The sequence below is a fragment of the Amphiura filiformis genome, chromosome 15, assembly GCF_039555335.1.
Source record: "Amphiura filiformis chromosome 15, Afil_fr2py, whole genome shotgun sequence".
NCBI classification, from domain to species: Eukaryota; Metazoa; Echinodermata; class Ophiuroidea; order Amphilepidida; family Amphiuridae; genus Amphiura; species Amphiura filiformis.
In genome coordinates, this window is record NC_092642.1 from 46,961,490 (window position 1) to 46,988,217 (window position 26,728).

General features: G+C 42.8%; 2 protein-coding genes across 6 annotated transcripts in view; one reads left to right on the forward strand and one right to left on the reverse strand.

The window, feature by feature from the left end:
• LOC140171735 (tetraspanin-5-like) overlaps positions 1-14,336 on the reverse strand; it is a 51,470-nt gene extending 37,134 nt beyond the window's left edge. For 2 of the 4 annotated variants that reach the window (XM_072195051.1, XM_072195050.1), the window contains exon 1: positions 13,768-14,334. In XM_072195051.1, the coding sequence (XP_072051152.1) occupies positions 13,768-14,190 (423 nt within the window). In that variant the 5' untranslated portion in view covers positions 14,191-14,334. Of the gene's footprint in view, positions 1-13,767 lie in introns of all 4 variants that reach the window. The other 2 variants (XM_072195049.1, XM_072195052.1) reach the window with 2 other exon arrangements.
• Positions 14,337-20,410: 6,074 nt separating this feature from the next.
• LOC140171737 (glutamate dehydrogenase, mitochondrial-like) overlaps positions 20,411-26,728 on the forward strand; it is a 46,651-nt gene continuing 40,333 nt past the window's right edge. Inside the window, exon 1 of one of the 2 annotated variants that reach the window (XM_072195053.1) lies at positions 20,411-20,733. In XM_072195053.1, the coding sequence (XP_072051154.1) occupies positions 20,583-20,733 (151 nt within the window). In that variant the 5' untranslated portion in view covers positions 20,411-20,582. The remainder of the gene's footprint in view (positions 20,734-26,728) is intronic. The other variant, XM_072195054.1, reaches the window with a different exon arrangement.

The window sequence follows — 26,728 nt, forward strand, 5'->3', positions numbered from 1 at the left end:
TTTGGTTTAATCCTACAGTCAACTAGAATAACAATGGCAATCTTACAATGACACGCCTCACCTTTTTTCATATGACCTTAATTTGTCCAAAATAATGAATCATAAATTGCATGCATGCGTAATTCAAGTGAATAAGGCAGGGGTCTTTACCAACAATAACATTGCTCCAGCTCTAGTCCATGGACCAAATACACAACAATGACTTGCACATTGTAGTGTATAGAATATACGTATTGTGGCTTGCCCTTTCAAAATTTGGGATTAAATTTATTTAAGTTGGTAATCATGTTTACCAAATGTTTTGTACATGCATGTATGCCTGACCTAAATTTGCCAGTGTAACCCCCCCCATTTTGAACAAATACTGCCCCCCCCCCCACCAATTTTTTAAAAACAAATACTTCATATAACAATATTAAGAATTTGCACCAACATAAGACTTGCCCCAACTGAAATTTAAATGCTATATTTAGTTGTTGTTTTTTTAACTGGGCCCCAAAAAGAATGGTGCTGTCACATTTTGCTACATCATTATATATATCTTCTTTATATTCAGATATGGTTTGGGTCTTATTTTGAAGAGAAATTACTAATCCAATGTAATTAACAAACACAGTTGAACAAATGTAAATTAATTACAAAAAGCTCTTTAAAATGAAGTTAATTAGTCAAAGCTGGTGCCACCTACATGTATGTAGCGAGATAAATTACCATCACTATGAAATGGGCTAAATACCTTTCTCTGATTATTAGAGCAAAAATGTTTTTTAAATAAGTAAAATGATAACAACTTCATCCTTTCCTATACCTCAATTCACGGCGCATGACAAGATGGTTGTTTTTTTAATTTTCAAGTTCCGTATAAATGTATAATTAATAATATGTTTTATCCTCTAATAAATGCCATCCTCTAATTAAACACCCCTCCAGACTTTTTGAAAAATTGAATGAAATAAATGCCCCTCCCCATGGAACAAAACAATTTCCATGCCAATTATTAGTGTAAAAGCTTCTAGTGGTATAGCGCGAGTCATCCTATTGGGGGGCACAGACCATGATTGGGGGGCATCACCACCCTTCCCCCTTATTCTTATGACCAGGCCTGGAAAATATGTATTATTTCCCGGCAAGAGAGATAAATTTCCTTCCAATTTAGTAGGTGTTCCCATCATTTCTTATGTATTTTTTTAATCCAGAAAAGCAAAATTTCACTACAAATGACCAGGGTCCAGCGATTTTCCTTTCGCTGCCGCGAAATTTTCCTTTCTCCGCGAAATTCATGTTTTTACGCCCAATTCACTATGAAAAATGACCTTGTTTGAAGCATCACAGTAATGTAACGCTGTAAGGGAACAACCCAAAAGTTCGATGAAGCCCTATAAACGAAAGTCCTTTCGTTAGAAGGCTAACCCCCTCCCCTCTAACGTAAGTGTCAAATATCGAAATTTCAACCCGTATTCATTGGGCACAGGGCCGTCGCTATGGTCGATGTGGAGGGGTGCGACATTGCTATGATATTGATCACGTTTAAAAAACAATAATTCTTTTTCGTTTCGAAATATTTTTCTTCATAAAAAATTAGGACTTGCTGGATTTTCAAATAAAAAGAATCAAAGTGCGGTACAGCTGCTTTAAAAAAAATGAAATTACAAGTTGCAGGTTGCGATTTAGAGTACTGCACTCTATATTTATTTGAAATCATTTTGAAGCAACCACTGTAAAATGTCAATATCGTACTTCAGAAAATACTAAAATTTTACAATTATATATAAAATCCTTTAAAAAAGATCAACTTTGACCGATGTTTTAACTACTTCTTTACAAACGTAATTGGACTTTTTGACCCCCTCCCTCCCTAACGAAAGGACTTTCGTTTATAGGGCTTCATCGAACTTTTGGGTTGTTCCCTAAAACAAACACATGAATGTAACCATTTGCCAATTTGTCTCATCAGTGTTGCTTACTTTTGCGTATTGGGGGTACTTCTCCAATTCTGTGGGATGTACGTATAGTAGGGGTGAAAATAGTAATTCCGTGACCAAATTATTACGGGAAATATGATTTGAAAGTGTGGGTTTTTTGTACTTTGAAGCATGTAAAAAGTGTGAAATGGTCAAATGGTGGGAAACTCCAGATAGAGGGCGCTTTTCAAAATGGCCACCAAAATGCCTAAAATGGTCAAAATTGCCACAAATTGTGTGATTTAGATATCATAATGCTAAAAATACAGTATGTATATATACCCTACATGACATGGTATATGATTTCATATTTTGACATGTTTTTTTTCTTCCTGTATTTTATGCATAAATATGTATAAAAGTTCCGTGCAATTGGCCATTTTTTCTGTGCAATTGGCAATTTTTTTTCGTGCAAAACGCTTGTCCCTGCAAATGACCAAATATCCTGGCAAGGAGATTACCAAATTGCTATTTTTCCCGGCCTGCTTATGACGCACTGCCTCTGTAATCTTACCATAGTCTACACAAGATCGGTAATGGCGTTGGTTGGCGAATAATATCAAAACCCGGACCGGAAGCAGTGCCGCCGACAAGGGGGGTAACCGGGTGGGGCCGTAAAAAGTAAAGAAAACATACATACTTTAAATAGTATGGGCCCGTAAAAGCAAAGAAAAAAGACCTCAGGGGATCCGTAAAAAGTAAAGAAAAGATATCTTGTAATTCAAGGCATCTTTGCTTTATTATACGGGCCAACTAAGGTCTCTTTTCTTTACTATTTTATAGGTCTATATCTTCTTTGCTTTTTACGTGCCCTCTAGTCTAAGGTCTCTTCTTTCTCTTTAAGTGTCCATTAAGGTATCTTTTCTTTGCTTTTTTACATGCCCACTAAAGGTCTCTAAAAGTTGCTTCCTTTTACGGGCCCATACATTGTACAGTATCTTTCTTTGATTTTTTACAGGCCCACTACGGTATCGTTTCCTTGCCTTTTATGGGTCCATATACATGTAAGGTCTCTTTTCTTTGCTCTTTTACGGCCCATAAAAAGCAAACAAAAGAGAGAAGCGGGCCTATAAAAACAAAGAAAAGAGATGTGCATTAACAAAACAAGAAAGATAGAAAACCCGCAATTTTCGTACTTTCTAATAAATATTTCACTTGAAGTATAATGTTCATGTCTGCTTTTGCCACAATGGTCATCCTCGATATAACGAATACTAGTCCCAAACAAAATGTTTGGTAGACTCATAACCGGTCGCGATCTTACCTTTCCGATGTTGATTAAGATACTTCTTGCATCGATCCCGAGATCGGAAAAACCAATAGTCATTTTGTCCCACATAAATGAATAAATAACAAAAACCCGATCCCCGAGTGGACTCACCCATTCGGTGACGTCACACACGATAATCATCCCTTATCCGACTTGGGCAGCCCCTACTCGGCCAAACTTGTAGGGGGCGGCCGGGGTCGGGATAATCAACATCGGAAAGGTAAGATCGCACCGGTTATGAGTCTACCAAACATTTTTGTTTGGGACTAGACTCAGTACACCGGTCGATCTTACCGTTTCCGATGTTGATTAAGATACTTCTTGCATCAACATCTGAAAGATCGATCTAGCAAGTAACCGACGGATGGAGGTACAAGATTGGCCAGCATCTGATAAGGATCGGGAGAGTGGGTAGCATGGTAATCGCGAGGTCAAACTATTTCCCCCCCCTCACGGCCGGAAACAGAAAGACTACGTGAACAGACAAAAACCCTGAACTGAAAGTGCAGTGGTTAAGAATAGAAACACTGGTTCTTACCATGTTGGGCTTGTGCTTGTCCGCAAAGCACCTGATACCCAACCACCATGTTATCTCCCCAGAACAGCCCTGGTGAACTTATCGCCTGGTCGGTGGTTTACGTTTTGTAGTCAACCGTGGAAAAGGACGACGGGTTCTTCCAGGACACAGCCTGACAAATCTCTTCAATGGGGACCCCCCTATGGTAGGCCCACGAAGATGAGATAGATCTGGTTGAGTGGGCCTTGGGGCGGCGTCTTTTGCAGCCCGAGTCCACTCAACACCTGGACCAGCCACCGTGCCAGAGTCTGTTTAGCGGCTGGACCGTGCGGTTCTGCGTGGGTGATAAATAAGCGGTCATGAGCCCCTCTTAAGGTTTGTGTTCGGCCAAGGTAGTGCTGTAGCGCCCTCACCGGGCACCACAACCTGTCTTCGGCTATTGACCGAGAACCCTGCCCAATACTGGGTAGGAAGAGGGCGAGTGTCGGAATGTACTTCGCTCATTTTTGCAAGGAAATCCGGGCGAAGAAACAGCGTCGCTCCGTTGTTAGTAAATGCGGAGGCTGACTCCGCGACTGCGTGCAACTCCGAGCAGCGCCGTCCCGAAGCCAACGCCAGAAGAAAGGCCGCCTTAAGAGTGACGTATTTAAGGGTCGCTTTTGACAGGGGCTCAAAAGGGGGGACCCTTAATATACTCCAAGACTGTGTTGAGGTCCCATGGAGGACCACCTTCCTTTCGGCGGGCGCTCGTTGAACATACCGTCGAGAAGAAGACTTAGGGACCCATCTGAATTGATAGTCGACCCGTCTTCAAATCCCGATGAATCGAGAGAATGGCTGACTTGTAGTTGGCTATCGTTGCCTGCTGAAGTCCTGACCTGAACTTTTCTGTCAGAAAATCTGCCACTAGAGGCACAGGGGCTCTAGTGGAGATGTATTTCTCTCATCGCACCATGCGTAGTAGGGAGCCAAACGCTGACTATACGTACGGAGGGTAGACTCGTCTACCCCTGGCGATGAGAGAAGCAGCTTCTGATGAAAAGCCTCCCTCCGCCGCACGTTCCCTGATAAGGGCCATGCAGCTAACTGCAGGTGCTCTAGTGGTAGACTTGGTACCTCTCCTCTGGGCATCCGGAGTAGATCTGGTAACTCGGGGAGTACTCGCGGCTGTGCCGCTAGTAGATCCACCATCGGTCGAAACCACAGGTGTTTCGGCCAGAACGGTGCTATCAGAATGACGTTGCAATCCTCCTCCCGATCTTGGTCACCACCCTTGCGAGCAGTGAGATCGGGGAAAGCGTAAGCAGTCATTCCTCCCAGTCTACGGACAGAGCGTCCACGGCGAATGCCTGTGGGTCTGCGACCCTTGAGCAGTACACCGGCAGCTGATGATTTCGATGAGATGCGAACAAATCTATCGAGGGGTGGTACATCACCTCGAAGATCGTCTGGGCGACCTGCGGAGCAAGGGACCATTCTGTAGGTCCCGACACCTTTCCTCGTGACAGATCGTCCGCGAGGATGTTGGTGACTCCGCTATGTGCATCGCTCTCAACGTAATCTGCCTGGCCTTGCACCACCCTATCAGGCGTGGTGCGTGCAGGCACAACCGTGGTGACCTGGTGCCCCCTTGTCTGTTGAGGTAGGCCACCACGGTTGTGTTGTCCGTTGGACAACGATATGAGATCTCACGATCACCTTCTCGAAGTGCTGGAGAGTTCTCTCCACTGCCCAAAGTTCGAGAAGGTTGATATGGAACTCCGTCTCCGTGGCCGACCATAGGCCCGAGACTGAGTCCCGTGGATGTGGCCCCCAGCCCAGCTTTGACGCGTCGGTCGTCACTACGTGACGCACCGCTGGTGCAGGAAACCTGACACCTTGAGTCAAATTGGGCTGATGGGTCCACCACCAGAGTTCCTCTCGCGCGATCTCCGACATCGGAACCGCGAGGATATTGGGTGACGACTGGGCCTGTAAAAGGCTAGAAGGTGTAGTTGTATAGGCCTCATGTGAAAGCGGCAGTACGGCACGCGAGGTCTACCATACTGGCCATAAGGCCCAAAACCTTCATCCATGCCACAGCGGGTGCCCCTCTGACTTCGGCCAAGAGTCGGGCACACCTCGCCATGTTCGGCACCCTCTCGGGGGAGGGCGCCGCGATCCCTCCTTGAGGTTGATCTGGGCCCCTAAGAATAGTGGTGTCTGCGTCGGGACCAAATTGGATTTCTTGACGTTGATCAGAAATCCCAGGTCCCGCACCGTACGGACTACTAACTCCACGAGACACTGTGTCTCCAGTGGGGTGCGTCCGTAAATGAACCAATCGTCCAGGTAGCAACACATGTTGACTCCCCTGCGCTTCAGGTACGCTGCCACCGCCCTGACCAGGAGTGTAAACACTCTGGGGAGGTGGACAAGCCGAATGGCAGGCATCGAAACTGGTAAGTTTGACCCTGTACCTTGAAGCGTAGAAACCTCTGATCTTGAGGTGCGATCGGAACATGCAGATATGCGTCCGAGAGATCTAGCGATGCCGCCCACATACCCTTGATGGGGCAGGCTAGCACCGAAGCGAGAGTCTCCATTCTGAACCTCTTGGGCCTGATGAACTCGTTCAACGGCTTGAGGTTCAGAATGGGCCTCAAGTCGCCGGTCTTCTTTGGAGCCAGAAAAAAGTGCTCCAAAACCCCTTGGTGAAAGGGGGTGACCGGGACAATCGCTTGCTTCGTGAGAAGCTGAGTGACCTCTGACAGTAGTGCCCGACGCTGGGGGCCGTCTGGCGGCACTACCGTGGACCTCTGAATCGTGCAGGTGCACGAGGGGTGGCTGGTAAATTCCAGCCTGTAACCCCCACTGACCACTGACAATACCCAGGCGCCCGGTGAGATGGCATGCCATCTCTGGGCGTAATGCAATAAGCGGCCGCCCACAGGGGGAATCCCCTGTGGGAAGTCCAAGGCCTGCCGGCATGGACTGTCGACCGCCGTGCCCTCAGGACCGATCTGGTTTGCCACCCTTAGAAGAACGGCTCTTCTTAGGGGGCTTGCCATCTGATCCAGCACTACTCTTGCGCTTCCCAGATTTTTTGGGAGGTGCTGGAGTAGCCTCGGGCTCGGTGTAGTCTGTGGTGCGGCGTCCTGCTGAAGCCGGAGCTGGCGCTGAAGAACGCTTAGAAGACTTCTTCTTCTTGTGCTTCTTCTTCGCCTTACTGCCCTTCCCCTTGGTCAGGGCAGCCTCTGACTTCTTCAGAGTGCTCTCATTGGTGGCCTTCTTTGCCCGGTCCTCCACCGTAGCGCAAAAGGCCTGTCCAAAGAGTAGCCCCTGTCCCACCGAGTCTGACTTCTTCATTGCTTCAGCAAAGTCGGGGCCGTAAGTTGACTGGAGGGACAGACAGGCATTCTCCCGGCGGCGAGATGACATCCTATGGGCTAGGCCCATAGAACTCTCGTTGAGGTTAGCTGTTAGCACCGCTAATAGATTAACCTCGCGGAAGAGTTCCGGCGTTGCCCCGTGGTCGTTCGCTACCTTCCTACCGAGGTGCTCGGCAAGCGTGGTAGCGACGCTTAGAGACTCTGATAAGCGGCGTGCTCGCTTATCGATGAGCTTTAGCTCCTCCTCCCACTGGGGGAGAACGACCCGTCGCCTTGGCCGCTAGCGGCAGGCGCTTGGCAACGCTCTGGATCCATGTCAGGGACCCTGAGGTAGGTTTCGTAGTCCTCCTGCGAAACACGCAGTGGAAGCGTGCAAGCACGCGGCGCGTCAAGCTCCAGCGAGCCTGACAGCCCTACGAAACCTACCCTTGAGGTCCGCCGGGAACGCAAGTGCGGGCGACCCTTGTGTGGACGCGCTAGCTGGGCATCCTACTGAAAAGATGCCCTGGTCCTCCTGAACGGACTCCTCCTGAGAGAAAGCCAGGCCCAAACCTTGGGCCACACGGCTCATCACCTCAGCGGTGTCCGCAGGCAGACCATTGCTAGCGAGTTCCTCACGGGGAAGCGGGGGAAGGATACCTGAAGCTAGCTGCACAGCCTCATCAGACTGTGAGTCGCTACTGGTTTCATCTTCCGACTCCTTTCCCTCGCCTTCAGACTCTGACTCACTCTCTGATGAGGAAGAGATCTGACGACGGGCATCTGAAGGTGGACAGGAGGTGTCGCCACCGTGTGGCTAGCCAACTGAACACCAGCAGAAGAGGGAGTACTCCCGCTAGACCCCGAGATGCTAGCTATAGCACCCGGGATCCGCGCGCTCTCGCTGCTGTCGCCTAGCCATAGCAGCGTGCGCGCCTACCCTGAGCTGTATCAGGGTTAGCCACTCGCCGCCCAGGCTGGGTAACAACTGGTGGTACTGCTTGCCCAACGCTAGGCGGCACTTGCCACGGTGCTAGACCGTGGAAGAAACCACCCTGCGGCGGATACCACGGGCATACCCTGTCGGTAGCTGACCCTGAAAGGATCCGCCACCAGGGAAACCCCATGGAACGGTAGTACCAGTACCGCCTCCCCCTGTTGCCACAGAGACTGTGGTAACCAGGACGAGTACTGCGGTACCTGCGTGGTTGTAGCGTAGGTGCCCGGTAGGGCTCCCGGCTGCGTACCACTGTACCCATGCCTCACAGCGTTCCCCGCTAGAGGATCAAGCCGTGTGTATGTGTACCCCGCCATACTGGCTGTCCCTTGGCTAAAAGGAGCTTGCCTAGTATCACGGGTAGCTGAGCGTGTATACCCTCGATCAGTCACCTCGCTACCTGAATAGGCAGTATCAATCAATGGAGCCATGCTCCGCTGAATAGATAGTGATCGATCATAAGAGGGTAATTGACCCATTGACTGTAATGGATCACCCACGCTCTGCTGGCTCTCGAGGACATAAGTGGGTTGTTGATCAGCCAGGCTGTTCAAACTACCTACCCTAACCTCTTGAGCCTCGCCCAAGGTCGCTGTGTGTGGCGGACCACTCACGGCAGCTATGGGCGCGTGCATAGTGGCTACCACTGAAGTCGAGCCGTAGCTCGTCTCGGTAGCTGCCACTGTTTGCACTTGGGTCGCTGTCCCGTGAGAGACTGCGAGCCCAGCCCCGGTATAGCCACTAGCCAGTCCCGGAGGACAGCCGGCAGCCATTCCAAGGCCCAGGGCATCACTCGGCGGTCCCGCCATGGAACGCTGCCGCAGACAACCCCAGTTGGTTCTGCTAAGACTACACCCGAGCGTTAGCCCCGGTATCGTCTCTGCTAAACCCATGCACGCGTTTTCATTACGACCCTTGCGGGAACGAAAGGCGTGCTGCGTGCCGTGGATCACCCCAGGCAAGCCCGGGGTTCCACTGGCACGCTGCGTGCGAGACCGGCCGAGGCAAGCCCGGAGGTCCGTTTGCACGCTGTATGCTAGGATTCAACCCAGGCAAGCCCGGGGTACCCTTGGCATACTGTCCGTCGCCGGCTACTTCATGCTGGGTGCTAGACCCGCTGCGTTAACTCCAGCAATAGACGGGTGTCCACCTGCAAGAAACTCGCTAGAGATCTCACTGGTAGACTGGTACTCGCCTGTTAGGGCAAGTACCGCCCTGCTGCCTGCTACTAGCTTAGACGTTAAGTCAGTGCTTTCGCTGGCTGCTAGGCCTTCGGGCTCGCTAGCAGTCCCCGGAGGGTCCGCCTGCTTGCCCGGGACCGGAGCCCCAGAGGTTACCTTAGCGTGGCCCTTGCCGTCCGCTAGTACCTACCATATCAATCTTACCTGTAGGCTTCTGTTTCTTAGTCTTCGCCTTCTGTCTGTGTCAAGACCCAAACGAGCGCTACTATCTAAATCCTCGAAGTGGTTGTCCGATAAGCCTATGCAAAAGGAAGCACACTTATTTGATTTAGAGCAATCCCTGTGGGTGTAGCAGAGTGGATGCGGGTCCCACTCTGCCACAAGGGAAGGGCATGATTGACAAGGCCTGGACATTGTAGTAATCGGGAGCGTACAGCACTACCCCCGAACACAAGCTCAAGCCCAATAAACAGACCAACACGCACAGTGGCTGTCGCTGATGTAGTGGTATGATATAAAAATATATATACAAAGGGATGAAAAACTGAAAACCTTTTGGTATAGATTTGTCAGGCTGGTCCTTCGAAACCCACGAACTCTTAGCAGTAACTCGTCATCAGACGCGTACTGAAAGATATAACGATAGAGCACACCATAAACATAGCGATAATCACTCACCATACATGTATACACAGTACTGTACAAACATCTATTGTAACTTACTAGTCTGCTATAGTTGTTTTACGTGAGAACAAAAATAAAATGGCGTCCTAAGGGCGGCCATTTTGAAAACGTGTGTCCCGTATACAAACGGAAACACTCATACAAGCTAAGTTTTTGGATCGTTTTTGTCACTTTTCTAGTCGAAAAATGTCGTCAAAACTATCTCCTAGCGTACTATACTGGTTGGTTTTTACCTCAGGTGTAACAAACAAACTGTATATCTCGGCCCTTTGGTTCGTAATGATACTTAGCGTTGGTAAAGAAAAATCCACACGTCTATCTCATCTAGAAACCAAGGAGGATAAGGGATGATTATCGTAGTGTGACGTCACCGAATGGGTGAGTCCACTCGGGGATCGGGGTTTTGTTATTTATTCATTTATGTGGGACAAAATGACTATTGGTTTTTCCGCATCTCGGGATCGATGCAAGAAGTATCTTAATCAACATCGGAACGGTAAGATCGACCGTGTACTGAGTCTTTGAGAAACCAGGGGGTGCAGCTTAATCGTGAGAATACTCTTCTCTTTTAAATGGGAGATGTTATATAGGCCTAATGAGATTAGGTTTGAAAAGCATTTCCCCACGAATACGCACACCCGGAACCCAACCCTCTTCTGAAGATATGGCTAGATACTCAGTGCAATGTTTGTCAAACTATCAAGCACGAACTCCATGGAAGCAAGACCGCGGTAAAATGTCAGTCGAGGAATAAAAACCCTGTCTAACGTAAATTCTGGGATATATGCATGGTCCATGCAATCATACCCCCAATGTTATGCCAATGAGTGTTTCTGACCAAATTTAGGCTAATATTTTAGCCGACAAATTGCACATTTTTGCGCACATCATTCATATAAAATTGATCATTTTAGCTTGAAATTGGCCATTTTTCCGTGCTTTGCACAGTTTGTTCCAAGAAGTTTAATTTGGGAGCGAAATTCGCTACTTTCGAATTGCAAATTTTCGCGCGCATAATTTGTCCCATTCAATTTTCATACTTGATCATTAGCTTAAAATGAGACTTTCTGCATTTCAAGCGTAAGTAATTTGGGAGCAAAGCACCACTTTAAAATCACAATTTTGTGCACGCTTCGCACACATTTGTCTTCTTCAATGTTCATATATAATTTTGATTATTTTAACTTGAAGGTGCCATCAGATCATGGAATTCGCTCAAGAAACATAATTATGACAGCTAAACACGCTAACTTCGCTCTGTTTCAAGTTCAACAAGTGTTCATCCCCCATCACAAAGAAATTTACACCGCTGCTGTTAACATGCACCCCCCACCAAGGTACACACACATAATGTTCCGTCTGCATGTCGATCATCACCGATCGTGCTTTCATTTTACCCCCCGGGGCATGTAATGGCTCTCTACGGCACTGACCGGAAGTCATTATTAATCCGAAGTTCATAGTTCCGTCATTTCAATGGTTTTACTCGGAATGAAATCAATGACGCATTCACATTTCACATGTCCATATATGTAGAGTGTTGGCCAGTACCAGAAGAAGAAGATCAATAAGATGGAAGCTCGACTTGTTTTTAATGTAGGCCTACCTCGCAAGCACGATTCACAACCACTGTTATCTGCTCTTCATTGGCTTCCTGTCCAACAGCGTATTATTTACAAAGTACAAACTGCTTCTCTACGTCTACAAGACTCTAAACCACTTAGCACCAGATTATCTGAACACTTGTCTCCATATTTATCATCCAACCCGTAATCTCAGATCCGTCAATGATTTTCTTGGTTTGGATTACCCCAAGGCTCACCTTAGAGCAGGCGACAGGACATTTACTCTATGTGCTTCACGGGAATGGAATAAACTTCCCATCACTATAAGACAATCCTCTTCTATCGCAAGTTTTAAAAAGTCGATTAAGACCCATCTTTTTCCATGATATGTTTCCGTTGATTTCCTTAGACTTAGTTGACCTGTGTTATTTTATGCCTTGTATTATAATGTAAATTTAAGGTTTGTACTCTATAACATTATTTATTTAAGGCTTTTGTTTGTGTACTTTATAAGATGTTTTTATTTTTACTTTGTAAGCGCTACGAGCTTGTCATAAGGAACACCAAAAGTTTTCTGTTATGTTATGTTATGTTAGGCTAATGGAACTCGATTGTTAGTTTCCTATTGACCTCCCGCATCACTTTTTCAATTTGACCAAAACTGTCATTATTTTCATAAAAAAGTCAATTATCTGAACATTGAAATGGAAATAATCAAAATTGAAACTCTCAAAATGTCTGACATCCCCTGCTGATCATAATCAGCACTTTTTCTTAGTTGTAGGGGTAGAGGATGTAGTAAATAATGGAAATTTAAGGATTACCTCATCATGTTTCTAGTGATTACAAAAATTGCTAATTTCTTTTCATTTTTATGAAAACAAATTCAAATCTTTTCTCAATCTGTTGCAAAATGCCTGCAAAGATGATCTAAGCATTAATACCAGTTTTGAGATGGTCTTTCATCAACAATATATACTTTGGTACTGGTGGGGTACCTTAGTCTGGAGAAAGCTGTTCATAAAATCACTGATTTTGTTGACATAATGGATAATGAAAAGAGACCGAATAATGAAATTTAGCGACCTCATCCTTTTTTTCAAACATCCAATCGGAAACTAATAATCGAGTTCCATTGGCCTTATGGATGTCCAGAAGTAAACATACATGTAGCTGCAGCTAAGCAAGACAGGTGAACCAAATAAAAAATGCTCAATTATTAGGTCTTTATTTTTTTAAATAATTACTCTTGAAAACTCTCGACCTTTTATGAAGTTTTACCCTCTTTACTAATCGTTGCCCAACCACCGTTATTGATGGTGTGCCCCCTTATACCGACTCCCGACAGACAATGCGTGTCAAGTAGTGTCACATGTGCGCCGACGGATGCACTGGCCAGAGTCTTAGCCAGAAAAACCAGAATTCAGGTTAAAAACCTGAAATTGGCATCTCTGCATAGATCTGTAAAATCCATTAAATCCACCGGTCTAAAATTAGATTAGCCCGTCTTAAAGACGGGTGGACCAGGGATGTGACTACTCTCACATCCCTGGGTGGACGCATGGCTGGATAATTAGACCTTGGCGCTGACGCCGATGGCGATGAGTCCCCTTGTTATGATACATGGGTTTTTTTATAGAGTACGGTACCGGTATACATGTACTAGATTGTATTGAAACCCAGCGAAAATGTTTGCATATCAGCCAACGACAAGCCTTGCTTGTATCCGTTTGCCAATGCGCATGTGCCACACCGCTCAGCGATTGCTCAGAATGCAAGTATTTACCGGTACCGGTACTCAATGTTTGTTACGAACGAACAAACTTTTTCGCTTCGAAACTTGCGTTCGAACGGTACATCGGTAGGCCCTACATGTAAGTCGCCATGTTGAATTTGTCACTTCCGATTCACTTTGAAAATTTCAGTCGCCATGTTGAATGCTATATATCGTAGGCACATATTTCATATATCCTGATACCGTATACCGGGTATCATCATCGTAAGGGGCGATATCGCCCATGCTTAGCATACATGTGCTAATTCGAACTTCCTAAATATGTATGGTTGCTATTTATTTTTTCTCCAGCATCATGTACAATTGGACAGCACAAAAAAAGGATGCATGATGGCAATGACAATTGACATTGATGTATTACGCCTACGGTACTACATGTTTGTACGCACAACTTTTACTTCTGTACTTTAAACCAAGCACATACTCATACTGTATTTATTTACTCACCCAGAAGACAAAATTAGCAAAGAAGAGTGAATATTTTATACACAAGCTGATTTCAGATGATTCTTTCACTCGCCTAGCAGTTCTTTGTATTCTTGCCAAACTGCCAGTTTTTCCAGCAGGTTGCCTCTGTCTAGCTGAACCCTGTCCTCGTCCTCCTCCTCCTGACCGACCTTGTGAATGACCCCTGTATTGTGATTGATGTTGGTAGCCGGGGTCCCCACTATAAGGCTGTTGTTGCACATGTTGTTGATACTGATGATTCGCTTGTGGTGGTGGAGGGCCTCCGGGATAACCACCAGCTCTTGCTCCTGCTGGACCAGCCCCATGATACGAACCGGCTGCTTGCGCACTAGCACGAGAATACGGTTGTGGAATGTCGTTTGGATACGGATTATACGGCGGTGGTCGGTCTTTACCCGCCATGATGGGTTTTTGTAGAGTCTATATCAATAAAAATAAATAAAATATGTCCGTAATTAGCCTTTGTTTTGATGCAACAAAGTGTGACCGGTTTGCGTTCAACCCAATGCAATGGTGAATCATTTATTGTGAATTTTGTGATGACCTAAATTGATAATCGATATTATCGGTAAAATCGGTATTAGCCGAGCAAAATGACTGAATAATTGGGCGCATAATTGGGAGAGTATATTAGAGGGCGATGTTGCATTAAAATTACTGGTGTCTCCAGACGATGGTGGACTACATTATTCACTGTGGCAACAGCCAATATCGTAAACAAAACAGACAATATGACGGCAACACTGCCTGGACATTGGACGCCCCGTGCTGAGTTGTGTTTTTAGCTCTATTGGACCCGTTACAGAAAAAAAATGCACAAAATATATTTCTCAGTGAATGTATAAATTTTCACATAAAAATAAATATTTTTGGATTCAAAATAAATGTGAAGAAAAAAAAAATTATAGCCGGGAGTGAGCGGGACTCGATCTCGGGACCCTATGCACCGCAGGCGAGACCCGTTACCATTAGACCAAGCGAACCGTGATACACAATGGGGGAAATTTTAGGTATATATCATAAACATACCGTGCGTTATTCATACAAAACATTCAAAAAACAGTACTTACAATGAGGTTCACTGGCGAACCTCAACGGATTTAGACTGATAAAATAGTGCTTAATAACATACGTACAGTTTTGGAATAATTTGAGACATTTTTGTGTTTACGTGTAAAACCAATGACAACGTCAAAATTCAGCCAATCTTGGCCGGCCCCCCCTGGGTGTCTCTTTCTTTCTTTCTTTCTTTCTTTCTTTCTTTCTTTCTTTCTTTCTTTCTTTCTTTCTTTCTTTCTTTCTTTCTTTCTTTCTTTCTTTCTTTCTTTCTTTCTTTCTTTCTTTCTTTCTTTTTGTTGAATTCTTTCTTTCTTGAATTCTTTCCTTCTTGAATTCTTTCTTTATTTCTTGAATTCTTGAATTCTTTCTTTCTTTCTTGAATTCCTTCTTTCTTTCTTTCTTCATCTTTCTTTCTTTCTTTCTTTCTTTCTTTCTTTCTTTCTTGAATTTTTTCTTGAATTCGTTCTTTCTTGATTTTTTTTTTCTTTCTTGAAGTCTTTCTTGAATTCTTCCTTTATCTTTTTTAGTCTTGGATTCTTTCTTTCTTGAATTCTTTCTTTCCTGAATTCTTTCTTTCTTTTTTTCTTAAATTCTTTCTTGAATTCTTTATTTCTTGAATTCTTTCTTTCTTATTTTTTAAAACTTTTTTTTCTTAAATTTACATCAATTAGCTAACTTGAACAAAAATTGAATCGAAACTGCAATAAACATACATTTAAATAATTATAATAAGCGTAGGCCTACATCCGATATCATAGTGACTCACAGTCACATTCGATCATGGTCACTATGTTGTGTCTATGCCACAGTCTAAACATGCTAAACGCAACGAAAAATGAAACTATAAAATAAGACAAATGTCGGCAAAATGTGAAAGCGGTCAAAAATAAAGAAGCATCATGAGCTACTTCGAGAGCTTTCGAGCTGAGACTAGTAAACCAACATGTTGGTCATCGGGTTTTCTTCACAACGAAATTTCTTTAATATTATTAAAGCGTAACAATAGTTAACTTAAAAAAAACTTTAAAAAAATCTTGTTGATATTATAGGGCCTACTTGCCATGTCTAGTAGGCCTAAGAATAAACTCGAACTATTAAATCCACATTGTAACTATTAGGCCTAGGTGCTAATGCAATCAATGGGATCCATGAGATTACAGAAAATGGTTAACTATTTCAGATTAGCTCAGTTTTAATCTGTTTTAATCTAGGGCCTACACAATACAAATATGCAACAACAAAATGACCAAATTAAAGATCATACGGTAGGCCTATGCCTACGTGTGTTTCGATTCATGAGGGACAACGGCTTAAAAATTTTTAATCTAACTATTTCAGATTAGCTTTGTCCCTCATCACATGAATCGAAACACATGCAGGCCTACCGCACAGTGACATCGCCCCGATGTCTTCATAGTAGAAATCGCCATGGTAGGGTGAATCCACAGCCACCCATGACCATTTTATTCGGACCTTATGAGATGCATATTATTAACGAAGTGACCTGACTAAGGCTACTGAATAGACGGGGTAATTGATTTCTCGCTCTGTGAGCAAGCTTGTATACGACATTGCGGTCAATGGTTATACTCTCTCCACTTGAGTGAGTGCTGCTATAGCCTGCTGCGCGCTGTAGGCCTAGTCCATATAGGACCAAGGCAATAAAATTGAGAGTTTTGGGCAATTTTTGAGTTCAAAGCGCACGGCCAATTTTCAAAGCGCACGCTAACGACTGTAGGCCTAATATCTGTTCAACACGTATTTTCAAGTGTATGAGACCACATCTGGTTTCTTGAGAAAAATTCATTTACGGGAGATATTCATCATTTTTTAACCCAGTATCCGAAGATTTTCGTCTGATATCAAAATCGTGCATAGCAATTCACGTGTATGGATCCCGTGTATTAATTTTAATGTCTCTGCTGCACCAAATAATTATTAGCCAGGCGATGTCGGTGTGTAGGCCTACCGTATGATCTTTAGGCCGTGTAAAATTAATATTTTGGTTCTCGTCCCTCCCTCCTCAATTTCTGGGATTTGTCAGATTTTTTTATTTTTTTTTAGATTTGTCAATTTTTTAGACTTTGGAATGATTTATGAAATCTTCATACATATAAATAAGTTTATTAGAGAACAAGCATCACTTCCAAGTCTTTTGTGGTACTCTAGGGGTTTATCCTCAGAATCTCACATTTGAAAAAAATAAAAGGGCCTCATCGTTTCCCCGAGCACTGTTGGAGAAGACCGAAAACTACTGACAAATATGCTAATTTTACATTGAAAACAAAAACAAACAAAAAACACCTCCCTCCCTCATCAATTCATGAAAATCCTCTGGACGAGAACCAAAACATTAATTTTATACGGCCTTAATTTGGTCATTTTATTGTCAGTGCATATTTGTATTGTGTAGGCCTACACATGTCCCAAGTAGGCCTATAATGCTGGTTTCACACTACCCTGCCGCTTGCCGCGTGGCGCACGCGTATTGCAGACAAACGGACACAATCAAGGCTTGTCATTGGTTGAAACGACCTGCCGATTGCCGCAGCGGCAAGCGGCAGGAAAGTATGCTGGAGGCTTTAGTTGGATTCAACCAAATTAGGCCTATATCATTTTGTTTCTAGGGCAACCGTCTAAAGCAAGTTTGAATTAACATCAAATCCCCAATAGAACATGCACCACAGTGAAGCGACTGAGATAGTAGGCCTAAGTGAGTTTTCTTTCATTTTTACTCTTTTTAGTTTGTTGAGTTTTCGGTCAAAACCCAGAAATTGAGGAGGGAGAGGTCGCGAACTAAAACATTAATTTTATACGGTCTAAATGATTATGGTTTTCGTGCCGACATCAGTCTCCTTTACTATCGTTGGGTCACAGTTTTGATAGGCAATAATCCGGTTATGACGTCATTACAAACGTAATTCTGATTGGTCAATTAGAGACACACCTCCGGACCTGCCCTCATTTGCATGTAGGCGTTTAGGCTTGGGCGATATGAATTCATAGGAAATTTTATTATACACGTATGCGTCATTGGAGAGCTTTGGAGGGAGGGAGAGAGAGAGAGAGCCCGGTGTTGTCACTTAACATTGACTATGTGTACGCATGATCGTTCCCAATTTCGCGAAAAAGGGGTTATTTTTAAACTATGTTCGCGAACATTTTATGTTCGCGATATTTAAAAAATAGGGTTGTTTTTGACGACGGTGTACTCGAAACTAAAAAATAGGGTACATATTTCTGTGAATCATCATCATCATAATGTTGAAATCCCAAGAAATCTTACCATTTCTCGCTCAATTTACTCCCCGATTTCACTTTTGTGAAACTTTTTTGCCTTCCTAATATCCCGGCTTAAATATTCAGCAACACGCTCGACTCGGTTTTATTTGTTTCATGGTTTGTTCACACCGATTACGTCACTGGGGACTTACCCAGTTTGGCCGCTGATTCCATGAGACTTTTTTCATTGGCTTTATTAATGACGCACCCGGCCTCCGGAGCCTTGACAAACTGGGTACCCACAAACCGAGGATGTATTTGTATATATTTTTCTGTTATTTTCCTCATTTATATATTAAAAGGACAACGGAGTAAAACAATGAATCAGAACAGGCCCATGTTAAAAACATTCCATGTTCAACTCCAGGGATGTTGCACACAATTTTTTCTTTTTGCATGTATAATGATTTAATGTACAACTCTATGGAGAAGGCAAACCTAACTAATGTGTTTTCCCGAAGCATCGAGACCCAAAGTTAATATCTCTCAGAAATGTTGTCCAAGAATATATCTTCAACATATCTGAAGTTGATGGTGGGGCAAATTGTCTGACATTGGTTTTCAGGGGGGTCAAAATGTAAAAAAAAGTGGTTTTCCATGGGTAATATCTCAGCTAAATGTATTCTAATATGCTCAGTATTGGATAAGAGTAATGTCCTACCAAAGGGCTCTGACTGGCAAAAAAATGGACAATAAAATTATTTTTACTTTTGGAGTTCTGACTCAAAGTTGGTCCTGGTTGGACGAAGTTGCATTTTGAGGGCCCTATATCTTTTAAAGTAAAGGAGTTACAAGTTTTCTGATAGCAGATTTAAATTCTACACCAATAAGTACCCCAGGATACATACTTTTCAAAGTTTTAAAGGGTTCCCTTTATACATTTATGTACCTCCAAACATCGTCTTTCGCGTTGCGACACATTGTTTACGCTGACCCCCTAAATTTCAAATTGATGCCACGGGAAAACAAAATGGAGTATGAAGCTCAAATTTTCAGGATTTTACTTTCTCATCAATATCTACCACCACACAGAAAAAGAAAAAATTGAAGAGGTGTGCACATTTTGTGCACATCCCTGGAGTTGACATGGAATGGGCCAACAAGTGTTTTTGTGTGTGTTCTTGAAATGTTAAAAAAGGGATACTTTTGTAAAAGTGTACTTGAAATGCAAAAAATAGGGGTATTTCTTAAGGCTAATTTGTACGTGTTTTCATGTAAAATAGGGGTAAAAAATGACGAAAATGTTCTTGAAACCGCGCAAAATAGGGGGGTATTTTTGACTTAGGGAACGATCATGTGTTACGCCTTTGAATGTTAAGTGACAACACCGGAGAGAGAGAGGGGGGGAGGGCGGGGGTGGGGGTGAGGCCGATGAATGATTGATATAAGGGGTGGTGCAATAATTATGTGTACGCCCGGAGTGGTGATGAATTATACGGGGGGGGGGGGGGCAAAGCTTTTTGGCAGGCCAAAAAGGGGGGGGGGGCAAACATTTTGGCAGGTCGAAATGGGGGTCAAGCGATTTTTGGCAGGTCGAAAGGGGGGGCAAGCTCGCATTATAGGCCATATATATGATAAGACAATCATTTATTTTAAATTTAAAGGGCAAAAGTTTTTGGCACGTAAAAAGGGGGGGGGGCAAAGATTTTTTGGCACATTCAAAGGGGGGGCAAGCGAGAACACTTTAGGAATTCACCAACCCCGGGGCCCCTAAAATGATAAAGATGAATATTATAATTTTTCATAATAATTATGAGATTATATTAGGCTCATAATTATTGCACAGCCCCTTTAAATCCTTGACAAGTTGACAGTCTTAAAAGTACATTTCGTATTGAAGATAGCCTAATATTTTTTTTTAATTTGCATGTGTTTCTACTGTTTTCCAAAGCCTTTGTAGACTCTTTTTTAGAGTGCTTTATCTGAAAGCCCCCTCAGCCTCGGCTTGCCAAAAATTGCTTCCCCCCCCCCTTTTGGCTGGCTAAACAAAATATTGTTTTCCCCAACTTTGCCGATACCATCCCACAGGCTTTGACCCCGTTCATCCTGTTTTTGTTGATTGAGTGGCTCTTTGAATTTACTTCAAATTATGTTTCTCTCTTTTGTTTCTTTGTATAGATAGATCAGACACACCTTGGATACACCCTCAGCTATAATAATCATATAATTTATGGCTTGATGTCTTTGTTGATGATCACTTTCTTTGAACTGGTTCCATCAGGACCCAAGCGTACTCCGACCTGACTCCGACACGGAACAACATTGCTGAAAACATCGTATTGCCCACCCCTAACTAATAGGTCAGCTGGAAACAAGAAACCACCGGACGACGGAAGATAATACTGTGGAATGTCGTCTTTTTGAGCAAAATTAGTACATTTTGAGTCATTTTCTTGTTATCAAAAGCTGTGTACTATTTTAAGGCCAATACAGTACTAATATAGAAGTAAAAAATGTTGAGGGTTCTAGCCAAGAACGTGTCAAAAGAGGTTGCAAAAGGACTTGGTGCTGCAAGACCAGCGACTGCAAAATTCTGCAGGTCGTCGTCATCAAGTACCGGCACCGAAGGCGAAGATCATGTCACGCTCAGATCGGAAGTAGAAGGTATAAAAACATTTAATAATGCATTATGCATGATTGTAATGTTATAGATTTTATGTTAGAAATTGGGGAAATTAATTTCAAAGAAATTTTAATAATTTGTAGTCGATAGTCTAGGGGCGGTATCCGCGGTAGGGCCTTTTAAAATCACTAGCGGGACACCCGCGCTACGCGCGGGTCCCCGCTAGGTGAGTAAATGGGAGCGTTCACTAAAACGGGAGGAATTACTGAACAGGTAGAATCATTGAAAAGGTAAATTTCATTTATCTGAGTCTGACCCTCGTTAAGCCTAAGTTTCCATTTTAGTTTGTTTCTTTCTTTTTAGTTTCTTCTACATGGGCCAATTTTGTTCCATTTTTTAAAAACATTTTGCTGCTAAGCTTGCAAATTTCCGTTACCATGTTTTTTTTTTTTTTTTTCCCGTTCCCATTATTTCTAAATCTGTCCTTTCTTACATTTCCCTGTTGACTTCATTTTTTATTTGCTGCTTAGCTTGTGATTTCCTGCGCGGAATTGCCAGCTCGCAGTACGCGTTTAGTTCTTCACGGTGTAAAAAGTAAACAAAATTGTGAAACAAAACAAAGATTGAATTTTAAATAGCATCGCTGTTTTTCCGTATCTTTTGTATTTTATGGCATCAAAACAAACTGGAACAAAGGTAGCTAGTATACAGTTCCCATTTAAACAATTATTTTATGGAAGCTAAAGTGAAATATGACAATACAGAGGAGAAAATACGCAGTATTTGGTGTTTTTACACCGTCGACATTAATGCGAGAAACGCACGTGTTGTTTGTTTACATCTCAGACCCCAATATCGATTAGGTGACGCCATCAGAAAAAGGTCTATTATCATTCATTGCGCGACTTTCAAGTCGCTTACTCACGACATGGCGTAGTGCTGCGTTACCAGCAGCTATCGCTGCGCTTACGCGAGCGGCTTGGCATTAGATACGCCTGCACGTACGACGCGCACGGGCTAGCTTGACAACTGACTCCCTTTTTGTTTACCCAGCATAGCAACGCACCACATTTTCACTGATTTTGAGGCCAATTCTTGACCGTTTTCAACCAAATAAAGTTTAAACACGTTCCCGTATATTAATCGATCTCCCGTATGAATTTGGTGACATTTGGATCGAAACTGACGGAGCCTTTATAGCATACATAGATAGATAGATACATACAACATTCCCCTATTTATAGTAAGATGAATTATTTTAAAATAAAATTTTTGTATTTTTGTATCATTTCATGTTTTTATTTTTTTTTGGTTGCCGTAAATTCACATGCATCATGATCATGCCATGCATGCATGGTCAGAACATGCCACAAACACAGTGAACAGCCACATATACTAAAATAAAACTTTTGTCACTTTGTGAAGCAACCTGAGCTAGGCATGTTCACAAAATTTTCAAGTAGGATATTTCACATGAAAATTATTTTGTTTAAAAAGGTGATTATTTAACTTAAAAAATGAGGGGTCAACCATGTCTGTAGGTCAAAAACTAGCGAAGTTATGAGCAAATGTCTGTTTTAAAAACTGCACTTTTCAAGTACCATCATTGACAATGACTTTAATACTGTACAAAAAAAGCATGTAATGCATCATTTTTTACCACGATGATCCATTTTAAACAAAGGCGATTTTATTTTATGAAATCTTAACTTTCACTGCATGCTGACTTCTGTATAAAGGATAAAGTACCAGCACTTTTTAGACTACGTCGTCAAGTTTCTGGTGTCGAAATTTCAAATTTTTGTATTTCCCTATGGGGATTACACAGTTAAAGGCCCTTTCAGTGATTTCACAGGAACATTAAAAAAAAATGGAAATTTGTCAGAGTTGCTTAGAAATAAAGAATAAGTCTACAGAATTTCATTAAACCACTTTTCCCTGAATACATCGACAAATTAGTCAAAAACAGAAGTTTTAGAAAGGTTTTCTACTTCAACTCTGAGAAAATCGAGATTTTCGTACAGTGCTTAACTAATCGACTGGAAAAACTTCCTAGTCCAGTGTTTCTAACACGGGGAAGTAGAGTCTAAATTGATTTAAAACAGACGCTTTTAAGCTACAATTTTGTAGCAGAAAACAAAATAAGCAATTAAAGGTCACCGAGGCAAACTAACGGTCAATTCAAATATAAAAAACAGTTAAAAGTGTGTATTTTGTTTAAAATAGTACCTACTGATGTAATAAGTAGTAGAAACAATACGCAACGCGTGTTGGTACGTGGAGAGTGAGCTTCTTTCGATCTCGAGTCGGACTTTTTGTACTGTCAGTATCAAAAGTCCAGAATCATGCAAATGCTTTATTTTGTCTAAAATACACGGCTTTCGACCGAACCACTAGCAGGCTATGTTAGCACATCTATGCCAATTACAAAGGTACCAAAATCTGAATTTTGATGATTTTTACGATCGTCCGGATGAGCAAATCACTGAATGGGCCTTTAAGCCATTGACTGTGATGTGAGCTACTGTGGTCGAAACTTTTTGGATTGAATGTCGCCCTCTATAAATAAGCAATGTGGACATGTCTACCTGAGCTGCCATTCACACCTTCGTTCCGAGCATGCGAGATTCTGTCAAACAAATGTTGCTTCATATACATGTATACTTTCACACTGAATGGCGGTTATTGTTTACAAATGGATTTAATCAAGGCTTGTCATTGGCTGACGCCATGCTGCACAGCCTTCGAATTAACCCACGGCACCCATGTCATTTTGCCGTGGGTGCCCACCCTCACTGCCGTAATGCCCTCAAAATATGTCCTTTACCCAAGGCAGTCACTTGCCGTGCCCTCTAATGAAGTTGCCGTCGGTGCCCCAGCCCTGCCCCTTCATTACAAAATTATCTATGTTTGTGTGTGTTTTCTTCACTTTTGAGAAATTGCCTTACCAGTGCCCTTCTCAAATTTTCAACAGTTGCCATGATGCCCACTTGAAATATTACAAACTGCTGTGCTGCCTTGCCTTTTCAGTGAAAATCCAAGACAATTATCAACTTGCCCTAAAAAAGTTGCCGTGCCCCTTCACTTCAGATTCTTGATTCGAGGGCTGATGCTGCAGCGGCAAGCGATAATCCCAGACAAATGAGCATAATATATGTCTGGTTCCATACAGCAATACGCAGTATTGCTGTCTGGTTAGCAGGTACGAATAATTCCGCGTGAATTGAGACGTCGGAGCCGGTCAAACACAGAGGACTAGCCTACATCCCGTATCCTACTACATTTTGTATCACTCAAACAAGCAAATCTCTTCACAAATTCACTCACCTTGCGATCCTACATCATCAGTTGAAACAAACATCTAAGTTTCCAAAAACAACTTTGTCATTCCTCAAAACTACAAGTAACTTCATTAATAAAAAATTGAAATCCTACTATTACCCGTTATTGAAAATTTTGTTCCATTTATGTCAATCAAAAGAACGCACGAGTCGAGTTCAGTTGACCAAAATGGTATCTGCTGCCTCCTGTCACCTGAGATATGACGTCAGTATCAAGCTGCTTATTTTTATTGTCTCGCCTGATAAGGCAGGAGACTATATAATCACTTTTCCGTATGTATACTGTATGTGTGTATGTGTGTGTGTATGTGACAAATTTGGTTAAAGTTTTGGTTAAAGTTTGCCTTCCGCCTATTTTCTCGGAGACTATGAGTCGCACGTTCCTCAAACTTGGTGGGTGGGTGCATCTTGACCCGAGACAGAAACGCTTTGTATTGGTTAGTGGGTCAAGGTCACTGAGGTCATGTAGGGTCATCTGAGGTCAAATTAGTAAAATTGTCGTATGGGCATGAAACTTGGTTGGTACAGTCAACATTTAAAGCCAAATTTTTGGAAGGTCATTTCAAGGTCACCAGGGTCATCTGAGGTCAAATTAGTAAAACTGTCGTATGGGCATGAAACTTGGTGGGTACAGTCAACATTTAAAGCCAAATTTTTGGAAGGTCATTTCAAGGTCCCCAGGGGTTATCTCAGGTCAAATTAGTAAAAACTGTTGTACGGGCATGAAACTTGGTGGGTACAGTCAACATTTAAAGCCAAAGTTTTGGAAGGTCATTCTAAGGTCACCAGGGTCATCTGAGGTCAAATTAGTAAAAACTGTTGTATGCGGGCATGAAACTTGGTGGGTACAGTCAACATTTAAAGCCAAATTTTGGAAGGTCATTTCAAGGTCACCAGGGGTCATCTGAGGTCAAATTAAGTAAAAACTGTTGTACGGGCATGAAACTTGGTGGGTACAGTCAACATTTAAAGCCACATTTTTGGAAGGTCATTTAGAGGTCACTGGGGGTCATCTGAGGTCAAATGAGTAAAAACTGTTGTATGGGCATGAAACTTGGTGGGTACAGTCAACATTTAAAGCCCAATTTTTGGAAGGTCATTTCAAGGTCATCTGAGGTCAAATATCAGCCAGATAATCATGCCCAGCCGATAACCACCAAATTCATTTACCTCTACCAAAAGTAATCGCAAAAGCAGGTGGTCACAAAAGCAGGCGAGACTCGTGGTTCGAGAACCGCCTTGTTCATGAAAAGGTCACAATCGGTGGATCGGATTGGTTGAAATCAACGCCACGTTTTTGACCTTATACAGGGGTCAGAGATATGCATATTCATGTATGAAAACAGCGATGCGGATATAGTATCATCACCAGGACTGAGAAATGCGGCATTTTCGATGTTTGTACCGGGGAATTTCAGACACGGAGACTCCGCGGAGATTTCTACAAATTCGTCCAAAGGTAACCAACGGGTTGGGGATCGCATTTTTAACTATCACTAAATGTTTCGGAATTGAGGTCGGCTAAAAAGTAGACAGTTTCGGGGACTGTAATTGGTGTAGATGTCACATTTTGAACAGTGAGCGATAAGTGACAAATTTGACGTTCAGCACAAGTGTTTATCTATACTAAGGGTAAGCATAATAATACTACGTAGTACTGGGTTATACAACCATGATATGTCAGATTCCTTAGGGCTCAAGCTTATTTGATGCAGGATGATCTCCTGAGCATTTTGACACCTTTTTCACTGAAATCGGCCAAAAAATGAGAAGGTGCCTGCCAAAAAACTTATTCGGACGGGGGGGGGGGGGCTGAAAATTGTCATTTCGCATCAAAAATGTTATTATATGCCTTATTCTATTGATATTGGTGTTGTTTTATATGTTATTGGTGCCAAGGAATCCATTTTTGAAAGTTGCATAAGATTCAGGCCATCCGTATTCTTGGAAACTACCGTTTTATGTCAAAATTAGGGTATGAGGGCGCTTTGCTCTTAGCACGCGCATGCTCTTTCAACTGTAAAATTTAGTGTTGTAACTATGAAGATAATCATAAGTGGCACCTGCTCAAGAAATTAGAACTTTTTACATGATACGGTTTGACTTCAACACCCATTTGAACATTTCATGGAACGCTGTCATTGAAATGTACAGGGGTCAATGCACTTACATACCGTGTACATTTCAATGGAGGGCTTCATGAAATTACAAAAAACGGTGCCACGCTCAAACGAAAAAAAGTTTAACACCCACATTTCTTGTGGAGGTTCCACCTATGATTATCTTTATAATTATGTCAACAAAAATTTCAATTGGAAGAGCGAATTCGAATTTAATGCAAAGCGCCCTCATACCCTAATTTTGACATAAAATGGCCGTTTCCAAGAACATGGATGCTCCAAATCTTATACAACTTTAAAAAATGGATTCTTTGGCACCAGTTCAATTGGAAGAGTGAATTCGAATTTAATGCAAAGCGCCCTCATACCCTAATTTTGACATAAAATGGCCATTTCCAAGAACATGGATGCTCCAAATCTTATACAACTTTAAAAAATGGATTCTTTGGCACCAGTTACATAAAACAACACCAATATCAACTAGATGCCACAGTAATGTGTTTTACCAAACACGAATATCTATGCCCGTGACCACACCTAACCCCCTTCCCCTATTCACAAACGAAAACTTGGTG